This window comes from Peromyscus leucopus, chromosome 1, assembly GCF_004664715.2.
Source record: "Peromyscus leucopus breed LL Stock chromosome 1, UCI_PerLeu_2.1, whole genome shotgun sequence".
In the NCBI taxonomy this organism is placed as follows: Eukaryota; Metazoa; Chordata; class Mammalia; order Rodentia; family Cricetidae; genus Peromyscus; species Peromyscus leucopus.
In genome coordinates, this window is record NC_051063.1 from 175,608,109 (window position 1) to 175,621,656 (window position 13,548).

General features: G+C 49.0%; 1 protein-coding gene across 1 annotated transcript; it reads right to left on the bottom strand.

Annotated features, from left to right (window-relative positions):
• Positions 1 to 1,114: 1,114 nt before the first annotated feature.
• Positions 1,115 to 1,909, bottom strand: LOC114681406 (paraneoplastic antigen-like protein 8C). Its single transcript, XM_028854899.2, has one exon. The coding sequence runs from the start codon at positions 1,724 to 1,726 to the stop codon at positions 1,115 to 1,117; it is 612 nt and encodes a 203-aa protein (XP_028710732.2). The 5' UTR covers positions 1,727 to 1,909.
• Between the last annotated feature and the right edge of the window lie 11,639 nt (positions 1,910 to 13,548).

Consider the following 13,548-nt stretch of genomic DNA (forward strand, 5'->3'; position numbering starts at 1 on the left):
CAGGGCTGGTCCTGCTGGTCTCCAAGTTGCTAAAAGTCTTTTACAAGTCTCTGGATCCTTCTCGATCAGAAGTTGCTCTCCCTCACTCCAGCAATACCCCCCGACACACACACTTTCATATTCTCAAATGTTACCCACAATTCCTCAAATACAGAATTGGAGCCATGAGGGCAAGGCTAAAAATCATTGACTGTGTGTACTGTACCTGGCACATTGTAGATGCTCAGGAAAATTTTGTTGGTTGAATGAATAAAGTTGTCCTACACTCAACCATATATGACCCCTCAACTTTATCTAGATCTACTTAAATGAAAACTTCACTCACTTAGATGTATCCAAGTAACACCGTTATTACTCACAAGTGTCACAGACAGGGATTTTTCATCCCTCTTTATTCCAAGATCCAAGTACCATTCTGGGATACAGTAGGTATGGAGGAGACATATGTAGAGTGAATGAAAAAGAAGGAGGAGGAGGAAGAGGAGGAGGAGAAGAAGGAGGAGGAGGAGGAGAAGAAGGAGAAGAAGGAGAAGGAGAAGAAGGAGGAGGAGAAGGAGGAGAAGGAGGAGAAGGAGGAGGAGGAGGAGGAGGAGGAGGAGGAGGAGGAGGAGGAGGAGGAGGAGAAGAAGAAGAAGAAGAAGAAGAAGAAGAAGAAGAAGAAGAAGAAGAAGAAGAAGAAGAAGAAGAAAAGATGGCCCACACTCAAATGAACGTTAGCCACACCCACTCAGCGGCAGTCCACAAGTTCACTTAGATGAGAGTACCAGATTCACACTGTACTCATAGCTCATTAACAAAGTTTGCCTAGAATCACCTAGCAAGGGGGCTGGGTGAATGGTTTACTGATAGAGCACTTGGATAGCATGCTCAAAGCCCTAGCACAATTCTCATCATTGACCAAAATAAATAAGCTTTCTTCACGAAGTCAAATGCCACGCGGAACACTCGGGTGATACTCACTCTGACTCAGAAGTCATCCACTCGCTGGTCCATCACCTCCTATCCACACTCACTCTCAAGTGCCAGATTGCTATGTGCCCTCCCAGTCATCCCGTGCCCACTCAGATGACTCCCACCCTCCCTCCGCAAAGCCCGCTCCCCATACACACTCACCTCACAGCGTCTCAGAAGCCTGCTGTCGGCGCCGACTTTTCTTGTTTTTCTTCTCGCCCTTCTTGCCCTCTTCAGCCTTGCTCTCTTTCTCTGGGTCCTCAAGAGGGGGCATCCCATCCCCCTTGGCGGTGGCCCCCTGGTCTGCATCCTCCCCCTGCGGAGACAGGCAGCGCTTCCTGGAAGGCAGCTCTCCAGGACCTATTGTGGTGAGACACAGCTCCCGCCTGAGGACGCAGGCCACGTCCTCCACTGTCCTGCCCTCTCCCCGCAGGAACAAATTGAGCTTGCTGAGGAATTCGATGTCCTGCCATTTGGGCATGTAGACCACTCTCCACGTACCTCCCTTTCCCTTGATCTCCCTGGGAACCACGTCGTAATCGAGGTCCTCTGCCAACCTAATGATAGCTGCCTCGGATTTATCTTCCTCCAGAAAGACCTTCCCAGCCACTTCGAACTTGCCTAGTGGTTTCAGGGGGCCCTGTATGATGTCTTCAAATTCCTGGTGGCTACAGTCCTCTGGGATCCCCAGGATCATCAGGGACTTGTAACTGTCCACCTCCAAGGCCTTGCATCCGTGTTCTAACAAGACAATGTCCTGGACTCCAAATACCATCTTGCCCAGCTCCTTGAGGCAGCTGTGCGCGCGCTGCTGCGCGGTGGAGCTGCCTCGAGGATCCACGGAAGGATCCAGGGTGCCGAGAGCTCTTTCTGAGGATGATGTGAAAATGAGGCCTCACGGGTGAGGCTACTAATAGACCCAATTGGTCTAACTCAGTCTAGGGGAACCCAGCCTTCTTCGGCCTGCCCCCCCCCCCCCAGCTCACTCGTGGAAGTTCCTAGCAGCTCACGTTGGCCACGGAATTGGAGCTGGGTGGCCGTGGCTCCCATGTCCTGGGCAAGGCCGCTCCAAGGAGAGTTTGATGATGCAGACTCTGCTGCAAGGCCTTGACCCTCTCTGTGGACCGGAGACCGCTGTCTCCCTGCTGCTGCTGCCCCCCTAATTGAGTGTCGTGGGTGGCAACTTGGCAAGTTGGAGTAGGTCACCTCTCACTGCTGGCCCAGAGGTCGTCCGCCCTCACGTGCCCCGTGACAGAGTTCAAGACCAGAATGTGATGATGGTGGCGGCTGCACTTGCTCCGGCAATGACGTCATAGCTCCCTGGTGCACGGTGGCTCTGCGGTCTCCATGGCAACCGCTAGAACGTCTCCCCTGCCATTGGCGAGTCTGCTGCATTGAAATCAGAAATATAGGCAAAGAGGGGTCATTACAGGAAGCGAAGGGTCAGCTCCTCACTTCCTTTCTCTGGCAGGGCGTGGGCAGGGGTACAAGGACAGATACAAAGTAAGCCCGCAACAACGTCGTCGTTTGGATTCAGAAAGTCAGGGCATAAAGACTAATGGCAGAGCTGGTAAGGACATAGAAGCCAGCTTGACGTGTACCCACAGGCCAATTAGAGAATTTGAGCATCGCTTTTTTCTTTTTCTTTTTTTTCCCCTTTTTCTGTCATTCTCTCTGTTTCTCTGTCTCTCTATCTTTGTCTGTCTCTCCCCCCACCCCGCCCCCACCCCCAGACAAGATCTCATATCTCCAAGGTTGGTCTTGAATTTGTTATATAACCAAGATTTTGGACTTCTGGCCCTCCTGCCTCCACTTTTCCAGAGCCGGGGCTGCTACATGCACGCACCACCAGGCCTGGTTTATTCAGCTCTGGGGATGGAACCCTAGGGCCTTAGTGGCCATGCAAGCATTCTGCCGAGATACACCCCAGCCCAAGCATTAATGTTAAAAGCAGCAGATTGTAACAGACTGATACTCCCTGAATAAAATAAGAACAGTTGGGTGCACATAAATACACACCCGCGGAAAGTTATTTTCAAGTTATTTATGTTTGTGTGTATGTCTGTGTACCACATGTGTGCCTGGTGCCATGGAGGTCAGCAGAGGACATCTGATCCCCTGGAACCCGAAATACAGTTGTGAGCCGCCCCTCAAGAAAACTTCTGATGGAACTCAGATCCTCTAGAAAAACAGGACGTGAGCTTGGAGAGACGGCTCCAGAGTTAAAAGCACTGGCTGCTCTTGCAGAGGACCTAAGTTCGGTTCCCAGCACCCACATGGTAGCTCACAACCACCTGTAGGCAAGGGTGCACCTTTTTATTCCTAGCACTCAGGAGGAAGAGGAAGGTTGATCTCTGTGAGTTCAAAGCCAGCCTGGTTTACATAAGCCTGACCTACATAAGCGAGTCCCAGTCCAGCCAAGGCTACACAGTGGGATTGGCATAAAGTAAATATGAAAATCCTAACTACCTGTAACTCCAGGTTCAGAGATGTAGTGCACTCCCTGGTCTCTTTAGGCACCCACACAGGTACATGTGCATACGTGTGTGTACACACACACACACACACACACACACATACACACTTAGAGATAAATCTTAAAACATTTTAAACAGGGGGCTGGAGAGATGGCTCAGAGGTTAAGAGCACCGGCTGCTCTTCCAGAGGTCCTGAGTTCAATTCCCAGCAACCACATGGTGGCTCACAACCATCTGTAATGAGATCTGGTGCCCTCTTCTGGCATGCATGTAGGCAGAACACCGTATATGTAATAAATAAATTTATAAAAAAAAAAAAAAAAGCAAAAAAATTTAAACATAATTGTACTGTGTATAAATTGATTGTTTATGCAATGGGAAGCAAATGTGAATCTAGACCTGTGAGCACACTTCCTTTCTCAGATTCCAAAGACATGGGGTTGGGGACAGGGCTCAGCACTAGAGCATTTGCTCAGGACCTTCCAGGCCCTGACAGCCACCATAGCACTGCAAAGGTCACACCAAGTGGGGGGGAAGGGACTGGAGAGAGAGCTCAGCAGTTTAGAACACCTGTTTTTGCAGAAGACCCGGGTTCAGTTCCCAGCACCCACATGGCAGCTCACAACCATCTGTAATTCACATAAATTAAGTAAAAATAAAAGCACATGTACTTACAAAAGAAGAGGGTTGGGGGAGAGAATTCACCTTCAATTCGATATAAGCTTTATTTGTGTGTGTGTGTGTGTGTGTGTGTGTGTGTGTGTACACGCGCGCCACATGTGTGCAGGTCCTCTAGGAGGCCAGAAGGGGGCGTCAGATCCCCTGAAGCTGGAGGTACAGGTGGTTGTGAGCTGCATGACTTGGCTACTGGGAACTGAACTTGGGTCCTCAGCAGGAGCAGGTATCATCCTTAACCCATATGCCATCTCTCCAGCCCCATTTCGCTGCATTTCTATGACTAGCATTCTGCATTGTAACCCAGAGATACACTATCCTTCAAAAGCGAAGTAAAAATGCTGACCCATAATATTTGCTATTGGGTTTATGAGTCCTTGGCACTCGCCAGCATGCCCCTGGTTTTATTGGGCACATTCCAAATTGAGAAGCCAGCAACAGAAGGGTTCATTTATTTCACAGACTGATGTTTACTGAGAAGTTACCTTTTGCCAGGCTGTGGGTGACGTGCTGAGCATGCATGAGTGTCCGGATGGGACAAACTATGCATTTAGGAGCCCTGTCTCGTGGTTATGGCAGGTTTGCTCTGTCTGTTTACAGTGGGGGGGGGGGGAGACGAGAGTGTTTGTCGGGGAGAGACGAGGCCCTGGTGTGGAGTGACTAGAATACACTGGTTGGGCTCAGTGAGCCTGGAACACATTTTGCCATCATTTAGGGGGTGGTGCTGGCTTCACTGTAGCTACTCTGGGGGAGTTAACACTTGGGACGTTATTCTTATTCTTTCTAGTAGCCGATGAGTCCACTGTCTTTCCAGGCATACAATCCTTTCACGTCTAGGCATCACAGACACTTCTCCTTCTTGCCAATACTTATGCTGTTCTTTCTCAGGTCTAACTATGAGCCATGCTTCTTGAATCTTTTACCCTTAGGTCCAAGGTTGTGGATCTCAGTCCATCTTGAAAAGACACAGCCTACTGTAGCCACACCATGATTATAGCCAAAGGTGCTGTGTTGGTCCAGTCTATGTTGCTATAACAAATATATGAGTCTGGATGCTTACAGAGGAAAGAGGTTTTGCTGTTGTTGTTTGATACCGAGCCTTACTGTGTAGCCCAGGTTAGCCTGGAACTTGTGATCTGATTGACTTAGCTTACAGAATGCAGGAATTACAGGCACATACTATCACACTTGGCAGGAAAGGGTGTGTGTGTGTGTGTGTGTGTGTGTGTGTGTGTGTGTGTGTGGGAGCTTGGGGAATGGCTCAGTGGTAGAGCCCCTGCCTAGAATCCCCCAGTGAGGGGCTGGAGTGTGGCTCAGTGGTAGAGCCCCTGCCTAGAATCCCCCAGTGAGAGGCTGGGGTGTGGCTCAGTGGTAGAGCCCCTGCCTAGAATCCCCCAGTGAGGGGCTGGGGTGTGGCTCAGTGGTAGAGCCCCTGCCTAGAATCCCCCAGTCAGGGGCTGGGATGTGGCTCAGTGGTAGAGCCCCTGCCTAGAATCCCCCAGTGAGGGGCTGGGGTGTGACTCAGTGGTTGAATTCTTGCCACATATGCAAGACCCTGGGTTCTGTTCTCAGAAGCACAAAAAGAAAAGAAGTGAGAAGGCAGCTGGAGAGATGGCTAAGCCACCCACATCGGATGGCTCACAACCGTCTATAACTCCAGCTCCAGATCTGATGCCTTCTTCTGGCTTCCAAGGGAGCATGCATGTGCATGTGTGTGCACATACACACTTAAAGAATACAATTACTAATGAAGGAGCAAAGACAGAACCTTGTAAAATCATCGGGGCAGTGGTGGCACACACCTTTAATCCCAGCACTCGGGAGGCAGAGGCAGGCGGATCTCTGTGAGTTCAAGGCCAACCTGATCTACAGAGTGAATTCCAGGACAGCCAGGGCTACACAGGAAAAACCTCGGCTATAAGTCACTGGCACGTTGTGGGAGGTGCTTTATATTGTGGAGGGAGAGGGTATAGGGAGAGGAATGGAAATGGCCCAGGCCCACAAGATTGAGGCTCCCATGGGGCTGGAGAGATGGTTCAGAGGTTAAGAGCACTGGCTGTTCTTCCAGAGGCCCTGAGTTCAATTCCCAGCAACCACACAGTGGCCTATAACCATCTATAATGAGATCTGGTGCCCTCTTCTTATCTGCAGGCATATATGCAGAACACCATATAATAAATAAATAAATAAATAAATCTTTAATAAAAGAAAAAAGGATTGGGGCTCCCACCTCCTACCCTATCACATAAAGGTGGAAGAATCAAGAAAGATGGCTGTTATTGATTGTTTTTTACGCTTTTGAGGGCCTGGCACCCAGCTCCCAAATAAGTTACGCATGGAGGCTTATTCTTACTTATGAATGTCCAGCCTTAGCTTGGCTTATTTCTTGCCAGCTCTTCCTAACTTAAATTATCCCATCTACCTTTTGCCTCTGGGTTTTTACCATTCTCTTCTGTAAATCTTGCTCTTCCTCTGTGGCTGGCTGTGTAGCTGGGTAGCTGGCCCCTGAAGTCCTCCTCCTTCTCTGGCTCCTCCTTCTTTCTCCTTTCCTCCCAGATTTCTCCTATTTATTCTTTCGGCCTGCCAGCCTGGCCTATTTCTCTCTCCTGCCTTGCTATTGGCCGTTCAGTTCTTTATTAGCACACCAGGTGTTTGGGGTTTGTTTTTGTTGTTGTTTTAGTTTTTTTGGTTTTTTCGAGACAGGTTTCTCTGTGTAGCTTTGTGCCTTTCCTGGAACTCACTCTGTAGCCCAGGCTGGCCTCGAACTCACAGAGATCCACCTGCCTCTGCCTCCCAAGTGCTGGGATTGAAGGCGTGTGGCACCACCACCCGGTTGCACATCAGGTGTCTTAGACAGGCAAAGTAAGACAGCTTCACAGAGTTAAACAAATGCAACATAAACAAAAGTAACACACCTTAAGGTAATATTTTCCAAGAGACGGCAGAGAAGCAAGGGAGAAGAATCCTAAGCCTGTTTGATAACCAGTCAGGGCTGATGAAACAACTCATTGGGTAAAACACATGCCTTGCCAGCATCCCTGAAACCCACACAAATGCTGGATAGGTGTGGTGATCTGCCTGGAATTCTGGCCCTGAAGGCAGAGCCAGGGGATCCCTGGAGCAAGGAGGTTAAGGAGACTATCAGTCAGCTCTGGGTTTGATTAAGAGACACTGACTCACTAAATAAGGTAAAAAGTGGTGGAGGATGATTCCTGACATCAACTTGGGGCTTCCACATGCACAAACACCCATCCACATGACAGTATGCATACACAAATGCACGCACATCACACACAGAGAAAAATATTGTAGATCAGTATACATGCATCTTATTTCATTTCGGGAAATGTATGTACCACTTAGCACACGACCTCATTTCATTTGCTTGGCGATCCTCTGAGGTAGCTGCTCTTACACTGTTAGTCCCATTTTAGTTTTTTCGAGACAGGGTTTCTCTGTGTAGTTTTGGTGCCTGTCCTGGATCTCGCGCTGTAGACCAGACTGACCTCGAACTCACAGAGATCCGCCTGGCTCTGCCTCCCGAGTGCTGGGATTAAAGGCGTGTGCCACTGTCGACCAGCCGCTACTCCCATTTTGAGAATGAGCGAACAAGCATAGAGAGGGAGATGGCTTCGGCTAAGACCACACAGCTGGCAAAGTCAAGACGCAGAGTTGCGGGCCCTCCACTTTGCCAGCTTCTCCCTCCACTTCTCTGAACTCCTTTCTGGATGAGAGCGAAGCTTCCAGATCAGCCCTTGAGGGTTGGGGCAGGCAGAGGCGCACATAGGTTTGGAGAGGGCAGAGGCTCAGAAACCGGAAGCTTGGTAGGAGGGAAAGTCTCTGAGGTCTGAGGAGGCTCCCAGGACTCCCAGATTCTGGCGGGCTTCTTGGCATGGGGCAGAGAATGGCCTCTGTCAGGGAGGGAACCGGCCTGGCCCTTCCCCAGTCGCCGCTGCAGCAAGCCCAGGCTCCTGCTGGGGGGTGGCCCACGTGGCCTTCCCAGCAGGCACCCGCGGGACCCGGCCCTCAAATGCAGGCTGGGTGCGGGGAGAGCAGCGCCTGGAAGGGGTTTTCAGGCTGGGATTGGAAGGAAACGAGTTCCTCACAAGGAACTGCGCTCAGAGTTTCCCCACGCCCGGGAAGGGGGGGGGGTTTAAGCAGGGGCAGAATTAAGCCCTTTCCACGGCCCCTGGGCCTCAAAAGCTGCTGGGAGCCAGGCTTCAGAGCAGGCAGGATCGTCCAGGTAAAGGGGTCTCTGCAGGCTGGGTGAAGCTCCGGGGTTTGGCAAGGGGAGATGATTCTGGGTTTTGTTTTTTATCCCCAACAATGTTGTCACAAACATCCCTGGGAAGGCTTAATTAAGGCAAGAGGGTTGGGTAAGGGGACCAGGAGTTGAAGGCCAGCCTGGGGTACTGATGAGTCCGCGGAGGACAGAGGAGACACTGCAATCTGGCCTAACTGGGGGAGTGATTGCCTAGCACGCAGGGAGCCCTGGGTTCCTCCTCCTCCTCCTCCTCCTCGCATTAACCTGTAATGGTGGAGGCAGGAGATTCAAGGGTTCAAGGCCATCTACAGAGTCTGTAGGGAGTTTGAGGCTAGACTCAGCTAGAGACTCTGTATCAAAATGGAGAGGAAGACGGAGAGTGGGATGGAAAGAGGGAGGGAGGGGAAGGAAGGAAGAGAAGGGGGCGGGGCGCGGGGAGAAGAGAAGGGAAAAAAGAAGAGAAAGGAGGAAAGGATCTGTGGTGGTTTGAATGTGAATGGTCCCCATAGTTTCATATACTTGAATATATGAAAGTGTGGGGACCAGAGTCTAAGGAACTGTTTGGGAAGGATTAGGAGGTGTGGCCTTGTTGGAGGAGGTGTGTCACTGAGGATGAGCTTTGGGGTTTCAAAAACACATGCCATTCCTAGTTAGCTCTCTCTCTCTCTCTCTCTCTCTCTCTCTCTCTCTCTCTCTCTCTCTCTCTCTCTCTCTCCCTCTCCCTCTCCCTCTCCCTCTCCCTCTCCCTCCTCCCTCTCTCCCTCTCTCCCTCTCTCTCTCTGCCTGGTGGAGATCAGATGTGAGCTCCTGGCTTCTCCCAGCTACTTCTGCAGCAGCATGGCCGCCTGCCTGCTGCCAGTGAAGCCCACCATGATAGTCAAGGGCCAACCCTCTGAAGCTGTAAACAAGCCCCCAGTTAAATGCTTTCTTCTCTAAGTTGCCTCGGCCATGGTGCTTTGTCACAGCGGTAGAAAGGTAACTACCACAGGGTCGAAACCAGAGAGGGAACGGTGCCCGTGACAGGAGTTTTGAATAATGAGGGAGGGAGTCCGGTGACTCAGAAAAGCCAGGGAATGCATCTGTGAACCCCAAGGGAAGCAGCTGGCCTCACCCGCAGATCCCATCCTGGAAACCTCCAGAACGGTCAGACAATAACTATGCATCACTTTAAGCTGATAAGCTTGGGGTCATTTGTTTCAGCAACGGGCACATGACCAACAGAGATTTGAACCAGAAAGTTTCCCCCTAAGTTCAGTTCCTCAACCTGTAAGTTGGGAGTGATTGTGAATGTAATGAAAAGTTGATACAGAGTTGCATCTAGAGGGCTGACTGTGGCAACTGGTACAGGGTGGGGGTGGGGTACTTGAGAAAAAAAACCTGTAGTCATCTTCAAAATAGAGATAAATTGTGTGTGCCTCCAACAAACGTTTAGTATACATCTGCTGTGCTCTAGGCTGCATTGTGAGAACTACAGATGCAACATGAAGAAGACAGCATTCGTGAGGGTAGAGCCCCTGTCTAGAATCCCCCAGTGAGGGGCTGGGGTGTGGCTCAGTGGTGGAGCCCCTGTCTAGAATCCTTCAGTGAGGGGCCAGGCTGGCTCAGTGATTGATAGGGCATTTACCTAGCTTGCAGAAGGTCCTGGGTTCTAGCCCAGCACCATACATATAAAAAAAGTAACTATATTTAATATTTCATTATTTCATGTAAGCCATTAGTATTCACATATGAATAAGCATGCATAGACAGCTACATGAAAACAAACATATTTATACTATGTACATACACCCAAACTTATATAGACACACGGATGTAAACATGTATCTATGCAATGCATGCATAGATACATAAACCTAGAGATGCATGCTAGTTTATACATAATTTTTTTTCTCTTTTGGAAGGAAAATGAGAACCACTGTGGTCATTGGCTTTGGGGGTATGTAAGGGACAAGCAGAGGGGATACTCTGTAATTTCAGTTCTGTGCTGTTCAAGCATCTAACGCCCCGTGTTTCTTATTTTAAAATGTCTCCATGTGCTATTTTGGCAATGAGCTTAAGGGTCACTTCTCGTGTTTGTCTTTTTATGGCTCCTTTTAAAATAAAGACCAAACCACATGACCTAAAAATAAAACATGTTAGAAGCCAAGACTGCATTATATGTCACAGCCATGGTGAATCTTTCTTTCGCTTTTTTTCTCCTCTTTCTCCAGGTCTAACATAAAACGTTTCTTTCATGTGACTTGTTGTATATTTGTCACGAAATAAGACACAGAGGGCCCGGCCAGGACATCTCCTCCCCGCTCCCTGACAGAAACACGTCCTTGCCTATGAAGCTGCCCAGGCCAGCAGCTGCCACATGGTGGACATTTCTCCCTGTCCAAGAATGGACAGAGGAGCTGCCAAGGATGTCCTCACCCTCCATGATGTAAGAGCAATAGAACAGCGTGACATTGTGCAATGGGTGTGAACGCATAGCCTGCTGCTCTAGAGGAAGTGCTCCGGCCAGGGTGATTTCCCTTGTAAGTGAGAGGAGATTTTATACGTCTATTCAGAAATATATATATTATTATTATTATTATTATTATTATTATTCCCCACCATGCCGCTCTTGAATTCTTCAGAATCTGAGAGGCCAAGCTGGAGTCAGCACTTGTCTGAATGCTGGGGCAAGGAAGGATGGTACTGAAACAAAAATGGGGTCTTGGAGAAATGACCCAGCAGTTTAGAGCACGGGCTGCTCCAGCAGAGGACTTGGGTTCAATTCCCAGAACCCACATGGCACACACAGCCATCTGTAACTCCAATCCCAGGAGATTCAATGCCCTTTTCTGGCCCTAGAATCACCAGGCATGCACAGAAATACATGCAGACAACACATCACCGCACATTAAATAAATAAAAACTGGAAACAACGTCTCACTGTGGTACATATGCTGGCCTCTAATGCACAGGGAGATCCTCCTGCCTCAGTTCTCAAATGGTGAAATGATAGGCATGTGGCACTGTGTAGTGAGAATCTAGCAGAGTCACTGTATCTAGGGTAAACATTAGAATGTAACCGTTGTTTCTCACTGTAGGGTGAGAATAGAATGTATTAGCCTTTGTTGAAGGTACCTAGGCCTTGAGCTGTAGATGTAACCAACCGTCTTGTTAAATAAGAAACACAGAGCCGATTCAGAAATGAAAGCCAAGAGGTCAGAGCAATAGCTAAGAGCTGAGATTAAAAACCTTACCCTTCCTGCTGCTGCTGTCCTACCTCTCTGCAAGAGACCTCTCCGAAAGAGACCTACTTCCTGTCTGTTTGTCTTTATATAGACTTCCTGTTCTGCCTTCTCATTGGTTGTAAACCCAACCACATGACTGCCTCATCACTGCCTGTCTGTACAGACCTCCAGGTCTTCTCTGGTTGGTATTGAGATTAAAGGCGTGTCTCCATTGCTGGCTGTATCCTTGAACACACAGAGATCTACCTAGCTCTGCCTACCAAGTGCTGGGATTAAAGGCATGCACCACCACCGCCCAGCTTTTGCTATGGCTCTAATAGCTCTGACTCCCGGGCAACTTTATTTATTAACATACAAATAAAATCACATTTCAGTACAAATAAAATATCACCATATTGAGCAGTGATTGTTTTCCATGATTTATAGAGTTGTTTTTCTGGGGAGGTTTTCCATCCATTGCATAGTCTTGGTCACAAGACTATCCAGGCACACTTGAAGGTCTTGCCTTATTGGCTACTGCAAGCAGTACCCAATAAGGACTAAAGGTTGTGGGTGTGATGATTTTCTTCAAAGAACATATAGCATGGATCAAAGGAGCTTTGGTATGAGGAACTTGTTGTATTCCAAACACAATCTTTAATGTACAATCGATAAATATGCTTCTGAACAGAGGTTTGAGGTTCAGTTCACAAAAACTGTTCCTCCCTGCTGGCAGAGAGCCTAAAATTACCTTCTGGGGTGACTCTCCTTTGAATGGCCAGCACAACACAGAACACTGACCTAATTCCATTAAAATAGTCAACTTCCCTAACTACGTAACACTATCAATTAAACATGCCTTCCCACTCAGCCCACCCCTGGACTTAGCTTACCACCTAATCATTCAAATTTTACATTGTATTTATTTGGCAGCACACACACAAAGGTACAATATGGAGGTCAGGGGGCAGCCTGAGGAAGTCTGTTCTCTTCTCTCCTTCCACTGTGTGGGTCCTGGGGCTCAAACTCAGGTGGTCAGGCTTAGCAGCAAGCACCTGAATCCACTGAGCCATCCCCCCAGCCCACTGATCATGTATTATCATCACAATGTACAAAATGCTGGGTGTCATGGCTCATACATGTAATCTTCAGGAGGCTGAGGCAGATGGAGGCTGCTGCAGGTTCAAGGTCAAGCTGTGCTACATACTGAGACTGCCTCCAAACAAAAACAAAATAATAATAGCTGGGCATGATGCTGCATGCCTTTGACGCTGGTGCTGTGGAGGCAGAGGCACGCAGAGCTCTGTGAGTTTGAGGCCAGCCTTGTCTACCTAGGGAGTTCCAGAACAGCCAGCTTTTATTTTTAAAAAGTAGTCATTTTTGTTTGAGGCAAGGTCTATCTACGTAGCCTTGGCTGTCCTGGAATTCACTACGCAGTTCAAAGTTGCCAGACTGACTTTGAACTTACAGAGATCTGGCCTGCCTCTGCCTTCCAGTGCTGGGATGAAAGATGTTTGGTCCCTTACCCAGCATACATTTTTGTTCATTATTGTGTGTGTGTTTGTGTGCATGTGGAGGTCAGGGGACACTTGTGTGTGTGGGGGGTGATCTCTTCTTCCACCCCATGGGTCCCAGGAAACTAAGCTGGTCAGGCTTGGCAGCAAAAGCCTCAGCCAACTAAGTCACCCAGGTCCCCAGAAGCCTGTCTTGTCCTCCTGTGTAAAATCCTGCAGCTGGACACAGGAAATGGACAGTTTAGTTTTACAATTAAAAACCAACACCGGGGTGGGACGGTGGTTCACTGGCTAAGGACAGTGGCTGCCTCAGCCTGATAACCCTAGTTCAAGCCCCAGAGTCACTGGTGGAGGGAGTGGCCATCTCCCTTGTCCCCTGATCTCCATGCTCACATGGTGGCACACAAATGCTTGATCTCTCTCTCTCTCTCTCTCTCTCTCTCTCTCTCTCTCTCTCTCTCTCT

Bases quoted from the DNA above. Each gene is read 5' to 3' on its own strand.
- LOC114681406 (XM_028854899.2), bottom strand. From the start codon at position 1,726: ATGGTATTTGGAGTCCAGGACATTGTCTTGTTAGAACACGGATGCAAG.